Raw genomic sequence first — 19897 nt, 5'->3', positions numbered from 1 at the left:
GTCGGTTTATCAAATATAGGTGTGGGATTGAATATAAAATTCACAAACAGATATAAACAAACGAGAAAGGAGGCTCTCTCTTACGGTAGACGACCTCAAAATATTGATAGCAGGAATAATGGAGTTAGAAAATCCTCAACAGATGCTAACATTGGTGGAGAAAGTTTTATGAGGAAAGGATATTTATCAGTACATAGTCACAAAGTGTCTCCCCCCAAATCACTTACTTATTACAAAGGAAAAAACAGTAAGTGTTTAGTGGAGAAACCTGGCATACGTCATCTTCACCAAGTGATTGACGGTAACATCACCCATATTGAGACAAACCAACATCACATGCCTCCTGATTTGAGGCTGTGAAAAGCGTACAACTTGTTTTGCTGTGTGTTTAAGTGCAAAAGGTACATAAACTGAATTGAATCATGAGGAAACATCAGATGAATCTAAACTGGTGGACATTCTACAGGATTAATGGTCTGTAGTGCCCCCAAACATGAGATCAACGAAGACAAGGGCTAATAACAGTTCCAGATTAAAGGAGGCTAGAGAGACATGGCAGCAAAATGCATGGGACAAAGAGAAAGCTGTAAAGGACATTATTGGGACAGGTGGTGAGACTTGAATATAGACTGGGGATTGGATAGTAGTGTATCAATATTAAATTTCCTGATCCAGATAAGTATACCAAGTTCATGTAATAGAATGCCCTTGTTCTTAAGAAGTATACACAAAATTAAATATACTGAGAAGGAAGGTAGAGAAGCTGTAGCCCTAGGCTAGAGGGGTTCACGTTTGATATGACGTCCTCAGCTCTCTGGTCTCCTTTACACTTGTCCCACTGTGTTGTTGGGAGAGGTGTGCAGAATGCTGACAGTAAGGAAAAGGCATTTTCCTTGAGCAGAGGTGAAATACTGCGTACATTGTGAATGTCTTATACTTCATTACCTTTGGATGGATGAGTAACAATGTGTGAAGAACTGGTGGGGGGGGACTTCCCTGGTGGCACAGTGGTTAAGAATCCGCCTGCCAATGCAGGGGACACGGGTTTGAGCCCTGGTCTGGGAAGATCGCATATGCCACGGAGCAACTAAGCCCGTGCGCCACAACTACTGAGCCTGCACTCTACAGCCCGCGAGCCACAACTACTGAGCCTACGTGCCACAGCTACTGAAGCCCGCGCACCTAGAGCCCGTGCTCCACAAGAGAAGCCACTGCAACGAGAAGTCCACGCACTGCAAAGAAGAGTAGCCTCCGCTCGCCGCAACTAGAGAAAGCCCGTGTGCAGCAGTGAAGACCCAACACAGCCAAAAATAAATAAATAAATAAATAAATGAAAAGAACTGGTGGGAACTCTAGGAGCAGTGTTTGAGACCTGGATGTGATTGTTATTGACTTTATTAAGTACTTTATTTAGATCTTTTTTTTTTTTTTAAACAACGTCAAAGTGGATAGAATTAGGACAAGAGCATTTTAAATTTTTGAAAGTGTTTTTTTATAAATTAAACTAATCTTAAGCCATTAATAAGGCTTATTAAGGAGACTTAAGGAGAAGGAAGAAGATAGATTTTAAAGGAGAAGATAGATTTTAAAGTACACCTATTGGGCAGATAAGAAAGTAAAACCCAGAGAGGGTTAAGTGACTTGCTCAAAGTGGTTTCTCCCAGACCTTGAACCTTCATCCGTATGACCTCCTGGAAGTCGGTTCTTTCGTAGATCATCAGTTCTGTGTACTTTCTAGAAATAAAAGAAAGTATAAATACAAGACATACAAGAAAGAAAACATCATTTCTCTGCTATAGTTTAGCAGTAGTTCTTGTCTTGAAAAGAAAATTAGACCAGAGAGATACCTTTTCTAATTTGAAATGCTTTGGTTCTATGAAACTGGTTGAAGAGGCTCAGTGCGATTCAAGATCTGTTTCTGGCGAGCCCTCTAGATATTTCTGAATTCAACACTGTGAGGCCTAAGGGGTCCCGTGTCTTTAGGACTCTCCCAACGGTCTGTGACCAATAGGGTCTGCTGGTCTGTGCCTGTGTGAATTGATGGGTGAGTCCCCCGAGCCCAGCTGCCTGTCTTGCTGAGAAGCAGCCGAGCACTGCTTAAGGGTGAGGTGAGGGAGCTGGAATGCCAGCCTGTGTGTCTCAGCTCTGCTGCTTGCCAGCTGTGGACTCTGGGCAAGGATGATGATGATGACAATAATAACAGAACCCACCTCATAGGGCTGTGGATATTAAATGAGTTAACATCTGCAAAGGAGTGAGAACAGTGCCTGGCATATAGAAAGTGCTGTGTAAGCATTTGTTTTCAAATGTGTGAAAATATACCTAACGTAAATCTACCATTTTAACCATTTTTAAGTGTACAGTTCTGTTATTAAGCACATTCATATCGTTGTGCAGCCATTGCCACCACCCATCTCCAGACCTTTTTCAGCTTCCCATTCAGTGTGGGAAACACTGTCCCCATTCAACACTAGCTCTGCTTTCTCCCCTCTCTGCAGCCCCTGACAATCACCTTTCTACTTCTCGTCTCTATGATTTTGGTACCTACTCTATCTACCTCTACTCTAGATACCTTGGCTCATGCCAAGTACTTATTAAGAACCAAAGAACTTTGGGGTTTGCATGCTGGAGTGTGTACAGAACAGGTTTGCTCAGTTTTATATAGTAAATTGGCGTAAACCTACCTTCCAAGAGCATTATACAGCTTGAATGTAGAACAGACTTGGAGCGTCCAGATGAAAACGAGATGTGGGAAACAAGATGGAATGAGAAAGTTCTGGTTTTCTCTTTGCCCAGCATTTTTTCCTCTTGACATGCTTCCCTACTTCGTGAGCACAATGACAGTGGGTGCTGTGCGCACCGACGCGTTAAGGGGTCAGGTCATTGTGGATTACAGCGAGGGGTGGTGATACGGGGCTTAGCCAGACTCCAGCGCTGCGGGAATAGCGGATGGAGGGCCTTGGACGAGATGCTTCCTGGGAATGACACCTCCCAGCTGGTTCTCAAAGCCACCTGCACACGTGCAGCCAAGCGTGAGCTGAGCTGGCGTCGACGCGGGGAGCCGTCCGGGGAGGTTGTCCTGCTGCCTGAGCCCTTTGTGCTGTGACACCCGGCGCCCGCAGGGTACACATGGCACATCTGCCTGGAATGCCGGTTTTACTAAGTTTGGAGGCGGGGACTCCTTATTTTTTAATACTGAACCACAGATCGGATGTGCAGTAGAATGCAATATGGATGATTCTTTTTTTTTTTTTTTTTTTGCGGTACACGGGCCTCTCACTGCTGTGGCCTCTCCCGTTGCGGAGCACAGGCTCTGGACGTGCAGGTTCAGCGGCCATGGCTCATGGGCCCAGCCGCTCCGTGGCACGTGGGATCCTCCCGGACCGGGGCACGAATCCGCGTCCCCTGCATCGGCAGGCGGACTCCCAACCGCTGCGCCACCAGGGAAGCCCTGGATGATTCTTTTTAAGAGTGAATCTGAAATTAGACAATTCATGCCTATTGGGCTTTGAGCTGTGCCCCTACATACTTCTCTTCACCCCCAGTTCTTTCTGTGTGTTTACTCTCTTCTGCATTTAGGGTTATTTTTCTACAGAAGAGCTCATTAAATATGCAGTGTGGGAAGCCTAGGTTTGTGTGGAGGTCAAGAGAGGGCTCAGAAGGGCGGGCTTGCCTCTCCTGCAAAGCTGTGTTCTCCACCTGTCAGCTGTGATCTGGGACACATGATTTAGCTGTCCCAAGTTTCCATTTCCACATCTGTAAAATGGGAATAATACCAGTGTCACAGGATCGCTGTGGGTTAAACAGAATAATACTAGTGCCGGGAAAAACTGTGTGGTGGAAGTGCTCTGGTGGCCACGGAAATGTGGGTATTTAGAAGCCAAAGCCTCACCAGCTGCTTCTCCCAGACCCTCTGCTTGTCCCTCTCCCAAGTCATTTGTGTAGCAAGGCTTCTATGTGCTCTGACTCTCAGGTTTCTTTCTTTTCTTTCTGGACCTCGTCTCTCTGCCCTTCATCCACCCCCCCACCCTGCTCCCCTTTCAGATGCCTCTTTTTCTTCCCAATGTGATATCAAGAGGGAGGGAAGGCTGGGTTAGGGGCGGGCCTGGAGCTGCCCAAGACCATTCCAAAGGAGCCCACCTTGGAGGGCAAACAACCATGTGGTGTGCTGCTTAAGGCTCTGACACGTGGAGGCATCAGGATGGCAGTGGATGGAGCCCTAGGAGAGGGCATGGGGCAGCAAGGATTTTTTTTTTTTTTTTTTTTTTTTTTTTTTTTTTGCAGTACGCGGGCCTCTCACTGTTGTGGTCTCTCCCTTTGCGGAGCACAGGCTCCGGACGCGCAGGCTCAGCGGCCATGGCTCACGGGCCCAGCCGCTCCGCGGCATGTGGGATCCTCCCGGACCGGGGCACGAACCCGCGTCCCCTGCATCGGCAGGCGGACTCTCAACCACTGCGCCACCAGGGAAGCCCTGCAGCAAGGATTTTGAAGAGCAGATCTAGGGCTGTTTCTTTCTTTTTTTTTTTTTTAATTGAAGTATAGTTGATTTACAATGTTGTGTTAATTACTGCTGTATAGCAGAGTGATGCTATATATCACTATATATATTCTATATATCATATATATATATTCTATATATCATATACACACACACACACACACACACACACACACACACATACACATTCTTTTCTTTAATATTCTTTTCCATTATGGTGTATCACAGGATATTGAATATAGCTCCCTGTGCTCTACAGAAGGATCTTGTTGTGTGTCCGTTCTATATATAATAGCCTACATCTGCTAACCCCTACCTCCCACTCCATCCCTCCCCCAACTCCCTCCCCCTTGGCAGCCACCAGTCTGTTCTCTATGTCTGTGATTCTGTTTCTGTTTCATAGATAGGTTCATTTGTGAAATATTTTAGATTCCACATACAAGTGATAGCATATGGTATTTGTCTTTCTCTGACTTACTTCACTTAGTATGATGATCTCTAGTTGCATCCATGTGGCTGCAAATGGCATTATTTCATTCTTTTTTTATGGCCGAGTAGTATTCCATTGTATATGTGTATCACATCTTCTTCATCCATTCATCTGTCAATGGACATTTAGGTTGTTACCATGACTTGCCTGTTGTGAATAGTGCTGCTATGAACACAGGGGTGCATGTATCTTTTTGAATTATAGTTTTGTCTGGATATATGCCCAGGAGTGGGATTGCTGGATCATGTGGTAGTTCTATTTTTAGTTTTCTGAGGAACCTCCATATTGTTTTCCACAGTGGCTGCACCGACTTACATTCCCACCAACAGTGTAGGAGGGTTCCCTTCTCTCCACATAGGGCTGTTTCTTGAATCTCCATCCCTGCTTCCCATGGATGCCACTTTGGACATGTTCCAAGAAAAAACAGATCCTTGTTGACTCTGAATACTGATGAATGGTAAAATAAGGAACTTGGTTTGGGTATTTAAATTAATAATAAGTACAGTAATTTATGTCCCTGATTTAACAACTGATGCCAGATGCACTATATATGGAACTACATAGGAGATTGTGTGTGTTATCAGGTAGACGTGCCAGGTTAACTTTGTTGAAAGAGCTTTTATTAATAGACTCAAACTCTGCCCAGCTCTTTAATGATGAGCTATCATCTGATCTTCCCACCATCATCACACCACCTGTACTCCTTTCAACTACACGGCTCAGAAACAGCTATACAACGTCCTGGTTCCTCTCAAGAAGTTCAGAGACTTGGAAGGGTGGGGAGGGGAGGAGTGGAGACTTGGAGGGCTGAGGAATGGAACAGAAGACAGAGCACAAAGGTGCATCTTGAAAGTGCACATGCAACTTCTTCATGCTTCTTGTCTTCTCTAGTTGTGTTTCCCACCCAACTTTCTCTCCCCTCCCTCAAAACCTGACTTCAAACTCAATCTAGAAAACTGGCTCTGAGTAATCCTATCACTGAATACTCTCTTCTCTTCCCCTTGGCTTTTCTGTCCTTTTTCCTGTCATTAGTTGGCCCTTTTTCCAAAGGTTTTCTAAAATTTCCCCAATGTTAAATGTTTTCTGTTAGATCGTAAACTGTTAAGGGCACAGACTCCTTTCTCCCGCCTCACCCCATCTCTTCCCCCCACCCCTGACGTGCGCTGTGACTATTTAACTGCTAGTTAGAGACTTTGCTGCTTACCAAAAGAAGCACATTCTGTTGTTGTTGTATTTATTGGTTTTAATTATAAGCCACTTGGAAGGCATTTTAGGACTCTGCATCTCCATAATTGTCTGCCAGCATTTTGCACCTAACAGATCAATTGTATGAATAAGTTTCCATCCTCACTTGGCTTCATAAACGTGGATGTGTCTGCTGCACAGATGCTAGCAGGGCTCTCCTCTCTGGAGTAGAAACAATGGCTTAATTCTGAAATTGTATTCAGGTCTTCTAAGGAACTAGTGCCGATACCCAATTTGGCTTTCTCCTCTCATCTACATTGGACCAGTGGTGCAAGGGGATTTACATATAGTACCATGGTCCAGTCCCCAGGCAGAAAAGAAATGCCAGGGGAGATCAGTTATTCATCTAAGTCCGAAGCAGAAGAGCATGAATTATGTTTAAGGTGGCTGCTGTCCTGGCTGCTCTATGAAGTTTTTTGAGCTTTGGACTAAAGAATTCTAATTTCTAAAAACTTTGGTGTTTTTCATTGTGTTTATAAATGCATCCATTTTTCTAAATTTGGGACCCTGTACTTTCTATGAGCAGTAGTTCTGCGTGTTAGAACAAAAAGCACACAAGCCAAAACCAAAATGTTTTCAGCTTTGTTGCCCAAGTGGGGTAAATTCTTTCCCACAAGAGAGCCGTTCCCAGGGTATTTTATCCACTTTCCAAGTAGTTTACAAAATCACAGTTTGTATACATTCTCTTCAGCCTGCAAACTCGACGTTTGCTTCACCCACTCTTGCCAACTCAACTCCCTTCCCGCATCAGCCATTCCAGTTCCCCCTGCCGCTCCCTGTATCGTTGACCTAGAAGAATAAAAATATGTTTACTCTAATGTAATAGGGTACCTCCAAAAGTTCAGTAAAAACTAAACAGAAGCCAGGAGTTGGTTTTAAATACAAACCAGCTCTGTAATCTATGAGCTCTGGGACCTTGAGCAAAACACTTACCGCATTTTAGCCTTGGTCAAGTGGAGGTAATAATACTTGTCCATCTATCTGATGGGGCTGTGGCAGTCATATGATCTAATTGATGTGGTAGCACTTTATAAATGTAGATGAATTCTATGAGGCCAAAAGCTGGTTGGAGTCCTGCTCTTTGATGTTGGTGTCATCTGCAGCATTTTATGATTTCTCACGAATCCAGTATCCACAAACCCTAAATGTGTGAGCTGACGCTGATTTTCATACTCTGTTTAAAAGCCAGAGACGCTTCTTGCTCATTAAAACTAGCCTAAACTGCTTTAGTCCAAAGTCAAGTTGAAATGAATTCTGTAGCCATGACTATATTGCCAACATACCTCCATTTGCATAGTATGATCCGTCGGAGAGCTGAATTTTTGGCATGCTTTAAAAATTGACTGTCCTGGGCTTCCCTGGTGGCTCAGTGGTTAAGAATCTGCCTGCCAATGCAGGGGACACGGGTTTGAGCCCTGGTCCGGGAAGATCCCACGTGCCACAGAGCAACTAAGTCCATGCGCCACAACTACTGAGCCTGCGCTCTAGAGCCCACGTGCCGCAACTACTGAGCCCATGTGCCACAACTACTGAAGCTCGTGCACCTAGAGCCTGTGCTCTGCAGCAAGAGAAGCCACCACAATGAGAAGACTGCACGCCGCAATGAAAGAGTAGCCCCCCCTCGCCGCAACTAGAGAAAGCCCGCGCACAGCAACAAAGACCCAACGCAGCCAAAAATAAATAAATAAATAAATTTATTTAAAAAAAAAAAATTGACTGTCCTGAATCATGTGTTCATTCACACTCACTAACAAACAGCATATGCTTGCATTAATAGTACCCTTCTGTTCTACATCCTAGGCTTCTGAGTCTGTTTTATTAAAGCCCTCTTCTAAATACACGTTTAAAGTCAGCTCCTCATATACCCCTACAATAGTGGGATGCCTCCATGGTGTTTCCTTGTTAATTACACAAACTTGTCTTTATGGACATTGGCCCGGGGGTTGCCTTTCTGGTGCAGAGCCATGTGCAGTTTCCACGTCCACCATCTGAAGTCACAAAATGAGTTGGCTGCTCTCTGTTGGCTTCCTTTTTCTTCCCCCGTACCAGGCTCTTCTTCATCCTGTTTGTCCTGTTGCCAAATTGTGCTCTTGTAAAGCATACCCGTAGTTTTCTTCTAGTTCAGACTTGTAAGCTTTCATGTCACATAGGTCTGCCGCAGCCCTCTCTTTGTTCTCCAGCTTAGGTCCTCTTCTGTTCATTCCCTTTCACTTACCTCTATCCCTACCTCTTCTCTCTCGTGAGCTTACCACACCTTCCAACAGAGTGTGGTGCCGTTAACCATCTTCCTCTCCGCTGTCTTTGAACTTCTGTGTGTGTGTGTGTGTGTGTTTTACACAATAAAGCTGACTGAATACATAAATTTTAATGCCTGTGATTCTTTTTTTGTTTGTTTTTTTTTGCGGTATGCGGGCCTCTCACTGTTGTGGCCTCTCCCATTGCGGAGCACAGGCTCCGGACGCGCAGGCTCAGCGGCCATGGCTCACGGGCCCAGCCGCTCCGCGGCATGTGGGATCTTCCCGGACCGGGGCACGAACCCGTGTCTCCTGCATCGGCAGGCGGACTCTCAACCACTGCGCCACCAGGGAAGCCGTGCCTGTGATTCTTTTCTAGAAGTTCAGATGGGTTAATTAGTTGCATGAAAGGTATCTTTCTCAATGAAACTGGCATTAAGGCTTATTCCTCATCATATTTTAAACATCTTTCTGTAACTGAACATAAAAACAAGTTTAATCTTATTTCTGATATAATTACAGTAGTACACATCAGTGGTACAGAGCAGCGGTCCCCAACGTTTTTGGCATCAGGGACCAGTTTCATGGAAGACAGTTTTTCCACGGACGGGGTGGGGGTGGCGGGTGGGTAGGGGCGCGGGGGATGGTTCAGACGATAATGCTAGCAATGGAGAGCAGCAGATGAAGCTTCGGTTGCTTGCCGGCCGCTCACCTCCTGCTGTGCGGCCTGGTTCGTAACAGGCCGCAGACCGGTACTGGTGCACAGCCCAGGAGTTGGGGACCCCTGGGATAGATATTTGGAAAATGTGTAGGAATCAAAGTTAAGGAAAAAACTCCAGAGCCCTCCTTTTGGGAACAAGTGCTTTAACATTTTAGCATTTCCTTTTAGGCTTTTTTCCCCTTGATTAGAGTGCATATGATATACTCTTATATAATTATTATAGCAATATACACACACATGTATATATAAAATATGTATACGTGTGTGGAATTAAAATTGTGGTGCTTTTTAAAATTTATATAGCTTCAAATACATTCAATTTGCAAATTACATGGGACATAGACGCTAAAGCTGCTGAGTGATGGAAAAATTGAGTATAATCAGTTATCCTTGGAAAAACTAGCTGATTATCTATTGTCTTTACTATACATGTTTATAAGTTTTATATCTTATAACTAATTTAATAATTGATTATATTAGAATTTATTAAAATGTATATGATTTTTAAATATTTTTTTAAAATAATCATACAACAGCTTCATGAGGGTGGATGGCATTATTCCCATTTTTCAGATGAGGAAACTGAGTGTCTAGTTAACTCTTTTTTTTAATATTTATTTATTTATTTATTCGGCCGCATTGGGTCTTAGTTGCGGCACACGGGCTTCTCTCTCTCTCTAGTTGTGGTGTGCAGGCTTAGTAGTTGTGGTGCACAGGCTCCGGAGTGCGTGGGCTCAGTAGTTGCAGCTCACGGGCTCTCTAGTTGTGACATGTAGGCTCTATAGAGTGCAGGCTTAGTTGCCCCACAGCATGTGGGACCTTAGTTCCCCAACCAGGGATCGAACCCATGTGCCCTGCATTGGAAGGCAGATTCTTAACCACTGGACCACCAGGGAAGTACCTAGTTCACTCTTTCATAACTGAGTGTGACAGTGTTATAGGCACCCAAAACCACTGCTCTTTCGTCTCAGCGCCCCCTTCCCTTTTTTAAAAATCAGGTATCTGTCAGTTTAGGCAGAAATTCACCTTTGGAGGGAAAAGAGGAGTAAGTAGACTGGGGGAGGGTGCCTCAGATAAAACATGGTAAATTTTCTCACATGTGTTCTCAGCATTTATTGATCATATGACTTTGCGTATGACGTGATGTATCATGTAAGTAGAATCATTTAGTTTTTTGTTTTGATCTTGTTTCAACTCTTGCATTCCTGATACAGCCTAACTTGGCAGTACTGAATATTATCTTAATATTTTTTCCTTCATTGGACTACATTTGAGGTTTCTGCATCTCTAAGAAATAAGCCTGTAATTTTACTGTCTATACTTTCTCAAGATAATAGCACTAATTGATGTGGTTTCCAGTAGGAAAAATAAAGTCACATAAATCTATCTGCTGATTAATGAGATATCAGTAATACCATTAATAACACCCTCAGAAGAGCCTAATGGCCACTGGGCCAGTCATCAAACATTTACATGCAGGGAGGCAGCAGAACTTGGGGAGAGTAGAAAGATCAGAACTTTGGAATCAGAGTTCTTTCAGATCCCAATTCTGCCACTGAATTGTCGTTAAGATCTTAGAATTACCTAAACCTAAATGACCGAACCTCTCTGAGTTTTTTTCCCACCAGAAAAGGGGAGATTCAAATTCCTGTCTTAAAGGGGGATAAGCGATAATATATGTAAAGTATCTGGCAGGTAGTAAGTGATCATTATGTGTTAATCCTTTCTGTCTGCTACTTTTCATGCACGTATCACAAAGTGGTCACGTGAATGAGAGAAAGACAACATAGGCATCTGAAACTCAGGGAAGACTCACAACCAAGAGGCTGTTTTGTTTTCTTGCTCTTACCTTTGAACTATTTGTGATTTATTATTTCTTTTCTCCTAATAGTCAAGGAAAAATTAGGCCAAGCTGCCCTATTCTATTGTCTTCTAAGACTCCTAGCTTTGTGGCAATACCCTCTGATATTCTGGGTTATCTGGAGTCGTTTGAGGGGACAGGGACAGGGTATTACCAGTGACTTGCTACGTCTTGAGAACAGCCCGGGAACTGTCATTACGTAACCTGCTAAGTCTGTTTAACAGTTGTAAAATAGCATCATTCCCATGAAGTATTAAAGTTTAGGTAAACATCTATATCCTTAAAATATTCATTATCTGTAGAAAACAGGGAGAATCATTTTAGGACTGGTTGTAAATACTTTGGAGCATTTCTGCACTGAGCATCTTAAGCACAAAAAGTTCCTATCCAAGTGAGATGAGTTGAATTCCTTTCCCTTCCTTTAAAAATAGTAGAAGCTCATCCAGACTAAAGATTTTTTTAATTCCTTCTGTAATTTTAACTCTTGGGGTTAAAAAGTCTTAAATTGGCCTTGGAAACTTGACACTCCATTCTTCCTTACTGAGATCTGTGTGGGGATGACAAAGTGTGTAGGAGCAGGCAGTGAGCAAATGGAATTCTCCCTGTGCCGACTTGGTAGCAAAAGAGATGGTTTTTGTCCCAAAAATGTTTTTTTTGCAATTATAATTGACTACAGAATCCCAAATCTGAGAATCATTGCTTTAAATTCTTCTCCCAAATTGAGCAAAGTTCCAGACAGACCCCTCCCTCCCATCCCAGACTTCAGGTTGGCCCACCTTTGTATATGGGCCTTAACATCTTCATGGTCTCCTTTGAGTTTCCAGATTATTAAAAAAAAAAAAAAAAGACATTCTTGTTCACATTTTCACAGTGGCCCCAAATTTATTTTACCCCCATGTGTGAGATGTAGAAGTGAGGTCCTGTTCTGAAAAGGTGTCCTGGGTTTTGAGATCCAGCCTTGTTAGAAACAGATGGCATCTTAGGTGCTCAAGTATGATCACATTCTTGGGGGGAAAAGTTTGGGACCTTTTGTATCAAAGTGGGATCAAATAACTCTTTTTCATATGTGGATCTTAAAGCTATGTACATTTAAATCATGTTTGCAGAAAGGGGTAACCTTTTCACAAAGCCTGAAATGTTTCTCGTTTTTCTGAGTAATTATGACAAAGAAGCTCTCTAACTCTTCTGGGCCTTAATAACCTCACTTGAAAAAGGGCATTGGTAGCCAATCAGAAACCCTAATGCTTGTAAGGAAGCTGTGTAGTTTGTTGGTTACCCTTCTTTCCCCACCTAGGAAATTCTCCTCCTAATGCTGAACTTGAAGATTTAAGCTTTAGAGGAGGATGGCCACAGTCTCTTAATGCCATATGTAACCTGAATATGCTCTGAAGTTGTGTGTTGATTTATAACTCTGGAGAGTTCTTAGAAATGTATGCTGGGGGAGAAGTTCCAGGAAAGGTGTGGAGGACAGGCTTCAAATTCAGTTCTCCTTCCCTTGGGATCGGGACAGTATGGCTGTATTACCATCAGGGCTTGGAATTAGTTGGACTAAATTTAGGAAGGACATAGCATCTCTGCCCGTCAAGCACAAAGCTGAACATGCCAATCAGCAGACTTTACTGAGCACCTACTATTTACCAGGCACTTCGTAGGGATGTGGAGATGGGTGAGCTGTGAGCCCATGCACTCAGTGTCTTATAATTTCCATGGCTTGATGAAACCTTCAGTGTCTCTAACGGGTGGAATGACAGTCTCTATTTTTGTTTCATATTCTTTAGGGTGCCTGGGAATACGTTTCGGGTTGCTAAGGACTTCAACCCCAGGTTTGCCTACTTTTCAAAAGAAAGTTCGGTTTAGGGAACTTTGATCATGTGGTCCTTTAAGGCTTAAGATTAAGTAGCTGCGAAATGCTTCAGGAAGCTGGTAGGAAGCCAGACTATATCACGGGTCAGTTTACTGAGTATCAGCTTACTGGAAATCTTGGACTTGGGGTTCTCTCATTTTTTGTATCCTACCCCTGTAACTGGCCCCAGTTTTAGGGTTTCGGAATCAGTTCTCTTCCATGGGGTATACGTCTCTGGTAACCATAAGTTCTGAGAGGGAGGAGATACCCATTGAGGTGTAAAGGCAGTCTGAACTCTTAAAAGATGGTTCAGTACATGTTTGAATTGAATGACCTACCTGAGGATATTCAGGGTTCCTTACAGAAATTTTGAGTTACACAAAACAACAATGTGTCCATACAATGCTAAACTATGGCACATTTCTATGAATTGATGATTCATATTATATTCTTAACCTGCTTCTTCTTAAATAATACCGTTTTGTAAAATGGAGATTCCCAACCCTGGTTTTGTGTTTCTTGCCAACCTTCCCTCCAGTATATCCCTACTTATGTAAGCATCCTGTAAGTATGCCAATGTTTTAGTTGTTTAACTCTAATAAAAACTTCATGAGGGACTTAGTGTGTCATACTTGTCACTTGTGTCCAGTCCCTAGAACAGACTGGCACAAAGCAGCCACTGTAATATTTGTTGAGCAAATGAATACATTTTAATACAAAGGAGATGGTGGCCTTGGTGTCCTTGTGTGAAGGGAGCAAGTAGAGTAGCTGAAGTGAACAAGTGACCACGCCAACTCCTTCATGAATAAGGTAGGTCTTGGGCTATTTTCCCGGTGGATTTTGTGGGTTTCCTTTGAAAAATGATCTCCTTAGGTTCCTTCTGTCTCTAACCTTATAGTTCTATTTCAAAACCTTTTCTACAGACTCATTCTGTTCCTTAAACCTCTGAATAAACCCTATAATGCAATTTCCACAGAATGTGATTGCTGTACCATCTTTTAGCCAATGTCAGCTAACATAACAAAAAGTGTTTTGTGAGTTGCTAATACTTCAGGAAGTTGTTCTCCACAACGAACGTCCTCGTGTTTCTTAGGGTTCAAGGCAGCAAGTAAAGATGAACTTTAGAGGAGGTGTCAGTTAATCAATTTGCTTTAAAATAAAAGCAACTCGGGCTTCTCTGGTGGCGCAGTGGTTGAGAGTCTGCCTGCCGATGCAGGGGAGGCGGGTTCGTGCCCCGGTCCGGGAAGATCCCACATGCCGCGGAGCGGCTGGGCCCGTGAGCCATGGCCGCTGAGCCTGCGCGTCCGGAGCCTGTGCTCCGCAACGGGAGGGGCCACAATAGTGAGAGGCCCGCGTACTGCAAAAAATAAATAAATAAATAAAAATAAAAAATAAAATAAAAGCAACTCTGAAGGCACTTCAGTGATCTTCCCTTGGGCTTGGCAGTGACAAGCGCCTTCCGCAGCTCATTCAGATTCAGCAGCAGCATGGCGCTGGGCAAAGAGCAGGGGCTGAGGTGCTGAGGGACCTCAGTTCCAGCCCTGGCTCTGCCATTGACCCAGCAGTAACTGTAGGCGGTCCCTTCCCCTTACATGACCCCCTTCTCCTCAACTGTAAGAAAGAGTTAGTTCCTATCTTTCAGAGAGATGATGAAAAGCACACAAGAACATGGAAAAGTGCTTCATAGGCGATAAAGTCATGCTTAAGTGTATTCTTTTATCAGCTCCGTGATGGCATTTTTTTTTTTTTTTTTTTTTTTTTGCGGTACACGGGCCTCTCACCGTTGCGGAGCACAGGCTCCGAACGCGCAGGCTCAGCGGCCATGGCTCACGGGCCCAGCCGCTCCGCGGCATGTGGGATCTTCCCGGACCGGGGCATGAACCCGTGTCCCCTGCATCGGCAGGCGGACTCTCAACCACTGCGCCACCAGGGAGGCCCCGTGATGGCTTTTTAAATGGCAGTGTCATCCGTGCCAGTGGCTCTTACTAGAAGTTGCTACTTAGTAAATATTGAGTAATGCAGAAATATTTGCAGGCGACCTCTGTGGCCCAGAGGGATCTGCTTTTGTCATGGTTAAGACATTCTCACACTCGTAACCTTGGCTTACGCTTTGACAATGGATTATGAAGGAAGGAAAGGGAGACTGAAGTGTGTGTGGTCGCAAGGGCAGTAGCCAGGTATGTGGTCCAGTGGGCCGGGTCAGGAGGGAAGGAAGGGATGTGTAAAAAGAAGCCCCATGAGGGCAAACATTTTTTGTTTTGTTCACTGCCCCGTCCCTGGTGCTTTGACTCCTGCCTGGCTCATAGAATCTGTGAATTGAATCTGAGTCAAGTAAAGTCTATAGAATGGCGCTGTTATTTGCTCCATCCATGACCACGTCCTTTATTCAGTGTAAATAGGCAAATAAAACTACCCCCCATAGATACTTTAAAGCCCATGTATTACTCTTTCCTGATAAGAGATTATTTGTTCATCAGATATTTGAATGGAGCATGCAGCCTGTGCAGGGAAGTGTGCTGCACACCGTGAGGACACAGATATGTCTTCTAGGAGTTTACTGTTAAACGAAGCAGTATAGGAGTTACTGGTACCAAACGCAGGTATGTGTGCCCCACGCACAGTGAGGCCAGACAAACCGAAATGAAAACATGGGAGTTTGGAGCAGAGAAAGGTTTATTGCAGGACCAAGCAAGGAAAACAGGTGGCTCGTGCTCACAACCCCCAAACTCTCTGATGGTTTTCGGGGAGAAGTTCTTATAGGCAGAATTTGGGGTGAGGGCTGCAGAGTGTGTGGCTGTCTTCTTCTTCTGGTGGTGAGGTAACAGGGCGGTGCTCTAGGAATCTTGTGCTCAGCCTGAAGTTACCATCCTCCACCTGGGTGGGGGCCTTAGTTCCTGTAGAAGAACTCAAAGATATATATGTTTTTTAATGTATTTATTTTATTTATTTATTGTTTCTGGCTGCGTTGGGTCTCTGTTGCTGCATGCGGGCTTTCTCTAGTTGCGGCGAGCGGGGGCTACTCTTCGTTGCGGTGCATGGGCTTCTCATTGCGGTGGCTTCTCTTGTTGTGGAGCACAGCCTCTAGGCATGAGGGCTTCAGTAGTTGTGGCACGTGGGCTCAGTAGTTGTGGCTCGCAGACTGTAGAGTGGAGCTCAGTGAACTCAAAGATATTGTTATATATGTTCCTTGAGGAGGAACCGGGACCCTGCCCATCGCTGCACTATAGTTTCTTGACTGCTCCTTCTTTGTTTCTGCATTCCTTCCCTTCCCTGATTAGTAACTGTTTGAGTCTGTCCTTTGGTACTCAGGGAAGGTCTAGGAGGCTAAAATTTTTTTCCTGCAAACAAGAAACAGGGGACCCGGAAAGGATTTGTACCCGGGAGGCTCCCACAGGGTCCTGTCCGGTTTCAGTGCCAGGAGAGAGGACAGTGTGAACAGGAATAGTCAGGGGAGACTTTGGGAAGGAAGTGGCCCTTGATTGAGCCTTAAAGATAGGTAGAGGGGCTTCCCTGGTGGCACAGTAGTTAAGAATCTGCCTGCCAATGCAGGGGACACGGATTCAAGCCCTAGTCCGGGAAGATCCCACATGCCACGGAGCAACTAAGCCCGCAAGCCACAACTACTGAGCCCACATGCCACAACTACTGAAGCCTGCGCGCCTAGAGCCCGTGCTCCGCAACAAGAGAGGCCACCACAATGAGAAGCCTGCGCACTGCAACGAAGAGTAGCCCCCGCTCGCTGCAACTAGAGAAAGCCCGCACGCAACCAATGCAGCCAAAAATAATTAAATTAATTAAATAAATAAATTTATAAAAAAACAAGACAGAATTCCATCAGCTATGGCCAAAACGTTGCAGTGGCAATATAAAACTTTGTGGGGAGAGTGTGTTTTAATTCAAACGTTAAGTCAGATCTTCTCTTTGGACAGGGTGATGTCAGAGTTTGAGAGCCCCCAGCAGCCCTGGGCTGGTAGGATGCTGCATGGCTTGTGGAGGCAGTTGGGGGGCAGAGGCCTGGGGGCCAGCGCTGCTGGTGCTTCCGCCTCCTACTGGGTAGGCTGGTTGAGGCTGGAAGGAAGCAGCAGCCAGGAAGGAAGGTGGCAGTGAGAGTGACCCCACCTTTACCTCTGAGGAGGGCAAAATGACCAAGTGGACTCCGACTGAGAGTTTTCAATTGCTTTCAAGCTTTAACATGCTGGAGGTACCATAAAATGGAAATATTCTGTCAGAAATGGGAGGCGGTCTTTAGACTGAAATTAAAATGAGAAGCTGGTAGTCATGGGGGGTCCTGGGGATTAACTGTTAGGAGCAACAGAGATGGAGGATGAGCTGGTGCTCCGCGGGCATGCCGGGAATCTCCTAAGAAAACCCAGAATGAGAAGAATTTCAAAGTATATTCATGGCAGGATGATGGTTAGCGCACTTACTAAAGATTCCCTGGAAGAGAATTGTTGAGCAAATATTTGAGTGCCCTCTCCGTGCAAGGAACCACATAAAAGATGAAGCAAAAGAGTCATTTCCTCTAAAGAATCCCCAGTCTGGAGAGCGAGATGTGACCCAGTTACAGAGGGGGCTTCCACGATGAGTGATATAATAGAAACGTGGACCAAGGTGCTGAGGACTGGGGATGGTTTCTGATTTCGAGATCCACAGAAGTTTGCTCAAGAAGATACAGAGGTGTCACACTCAGGTGGGACAGTGGCTTTCTAGACAGAGAGGTGGTGGAGAGCAGAAGAACTCAAACTTAAAAGGGAGTGGTTTGGGCCTGGAACCCGGTGCTGCCAGGAAGGGTGGCTGAACTGTAGGCTTCAGGTAGGGGAGGGGAGAGAACGTGTTTTCTTCCTGAACTTTGTTCTATAAGAAGTGGGGATCCATCGAAGGTTTGGAGAGGAAGAATGGCATCAGTAGGACTGTATGTTAGAAAGATGCTTCTGGGGACAGTGAGGAGAATGGGTGGAGGAGGGGTGGCGACTGGGGGGCTGTTTGAGGGCTGTTGCAAGAGCCCAGGGGAGAGATGTCAGAGGCCTGGGGTCTCCAAGTGGAGGTGCAGAGGAGGGTTGTTCGAGAGCTTCGGTACGTTTCCTAAATCTGAAAGCTCTCTTCTAAAGTTAAATCAGATTCAGTTTGTTAAAAAAGGTGCTTTTGACAAATACAGATCTTTGTTGAGCCCTCTTGGTGTCATTGGTGTGGGCTGAGGTCTCCCCATTTTAAGGAATGGAGCCACAAGGAAACTTGGGAGTCGTCGGACGGGGCAGGAATCGGGAAAGGATAGTGATCCGTGTGGAAATTCCTGCTCCTTTGGCCCTGCTTTTGTTGTATACCAGCCTGTCCTAGCGCTCTTCCAGCCTCTCCTGCTGCTGCTTTTTCTTCCTCCCCCATAAACAAAGACATTTCCCAAAGTTCTGTACTTGCTTTTTCCATCCCATCCAAATACTTCTAGCTCTAATGTTTCTGCTCTTCACTTGGGCAAATGGCCTCTCAACCTGTTTGCTCAGAGGGTAAAGTGGGATAGATTATGCACCTGCCTCAGAGAGAGTTGTAAGACTTGAATGAAACACTGCATAGAAAACGCTGCCTAACCCTTGAAGGAAAGTAAGTGCTCAATAAATAAGCATCTAGTACATATTTCCATGCTTACGATATTCCGTCATTTTTTATATTGACGTAAATTTAATCTTTCTTTTGAGTTCTTTGAAGGTTTGGTATTATTTTTCGATCTTAAGGGTCGAGCACTGTACTTGCCCAGTAAGAGTTCAAAATGTGATCTTACTTCCTTTTGTCTGCCAGATTGATATTTCAGATTCCTCTTCAGTAGGGCATGGGGTTGGCCTTTCCTAGGGATGGATGGATGACCTTCACATCCTTTTCTCCTCTGCTTGGGACCAGGGGTCCCATTTATGGAACGGCTGACTGGCGCTGGCAGCTGGGGAACAAAAGAGCAAACACGGACGGTCCTGCCCCTCGTGACCACAGCCTTGCTGCCTGCACACATTGTCTTCGTTAGATGAGTAATCTAACAAACGAGAAACCACATTCATTTTACAACCATTAGAATGAAAGTTCAGGACGGAACAGGAAAAGGGGGTCCTTTTCATGAGAGAGGAGTGTTGTCGTGTAAATAGGCAGCTAAGAGTTGGCTGATGTGACTGTTGGCAGCTGTGGGGGTACATTTGAGCCCGCAGGCAGAGGAAGTGCAATCAGGAAACGGGGAAGCTGTGCTCTCTACAGAAAAGCAAGGCTGAAGCGTGGCAGTTTATAAACTAGGCTTGTGTTGGAATAAAGGGTGTGGGCTCAGAGACTCTGCTCACTGGCTGTCTCCATGGCTTTTTTCTTTAGGATACCTGTTGACTAGGGAAAGTTAGCCTTGTAGACCAAGAGATAAACGAGGGAGGGATTTTAGTGACTTTGTCATCTGTAAAGTAGGATTTGGGTTGGATGAGAAACCTTAATTCCCTCTAGTGTTAAAACACAGGTCCTTGTAGATTCTTTGTTCAACCCCAGGATTTCTAGGATGGTCCAAGCTGAGCCATTGGACCAATTCTACAAGCTTGTTGAGCGAAGTTGTTGCTGATAGACCGTCCTCTAATTGACTTGAGGCTGTCTAAATCCTGTGGCATCATGTCTGTGAAATCTGATTGCTATTCTCCTTCTATTATTTAATGTCCACTTATACTTCAGTATTGCATTTTCTGCTAGAAATAATATAATATTGTAAAGTCCAACAGCAAATCTCTTTCTGCACTTGATGTTTCAATACCCCCATCTCTCATTATTCAGTGTTGAGCTGCATATGCGTTTCTCCTAGTTGGTCGTCTCATTATTTGATGAACACTGCCCTTATCGAGTCATGTGATGTTATCCTCTATTTCTAGCTATTGTGGATGATGAAAGACTCTCAGCAGAGGAGATGGATGAGAGGAGGCGGCAGAATATCGCGTATGAATATTTGTGCCACCTGGAGGAAGCCAAAAGGTAAGATTCAAAGTCTATTTGTACACCTTCTCT

At 44.7% G+C, this 19897-nt stretch overlaps 1 protein-coding gene across 2 annotated transcripts in view; it reads left to right on the top strand.

Moving 5' to 3' along the window:
* Positions 1–19897, top strand: part of IQGAP2 (IQ motif containing GTPase activating protein 2) — a 288011-nt gene that overhangs the window by 28824 nt on the left and 239290 nt on the right. For both annotated transcript variants that reach the window (XM_004270825.4, XM_033430051.2), the window contains exon 2: positions 19765–19864. In XM_004270825.4, the coding sequence (XP_004270873.1) occupies positions 19765–19864 (100 nt within the window). The remainder of the gene's footprint in view (positions 1–19764; positions 19865–19897) is intronic.

This window comes from Orcinus orca, chromosome 3 (genome assembly GCF_937001465.1).
Source record: "Orcinus orca chromosome 3, mOrcOrc1.1, whole genome shotgun sequence".
Lineage (NCBI taxonomy): Eukaryota > Metazoa > Chordata > Mammalia > Artiodactyla > Delphinidae > Orcinus > Orcinus orca.
Note: the sequence above shows the minus strand (reverse complement) of the source record. Positions and strands in the feature narration are given on the sequence as shown.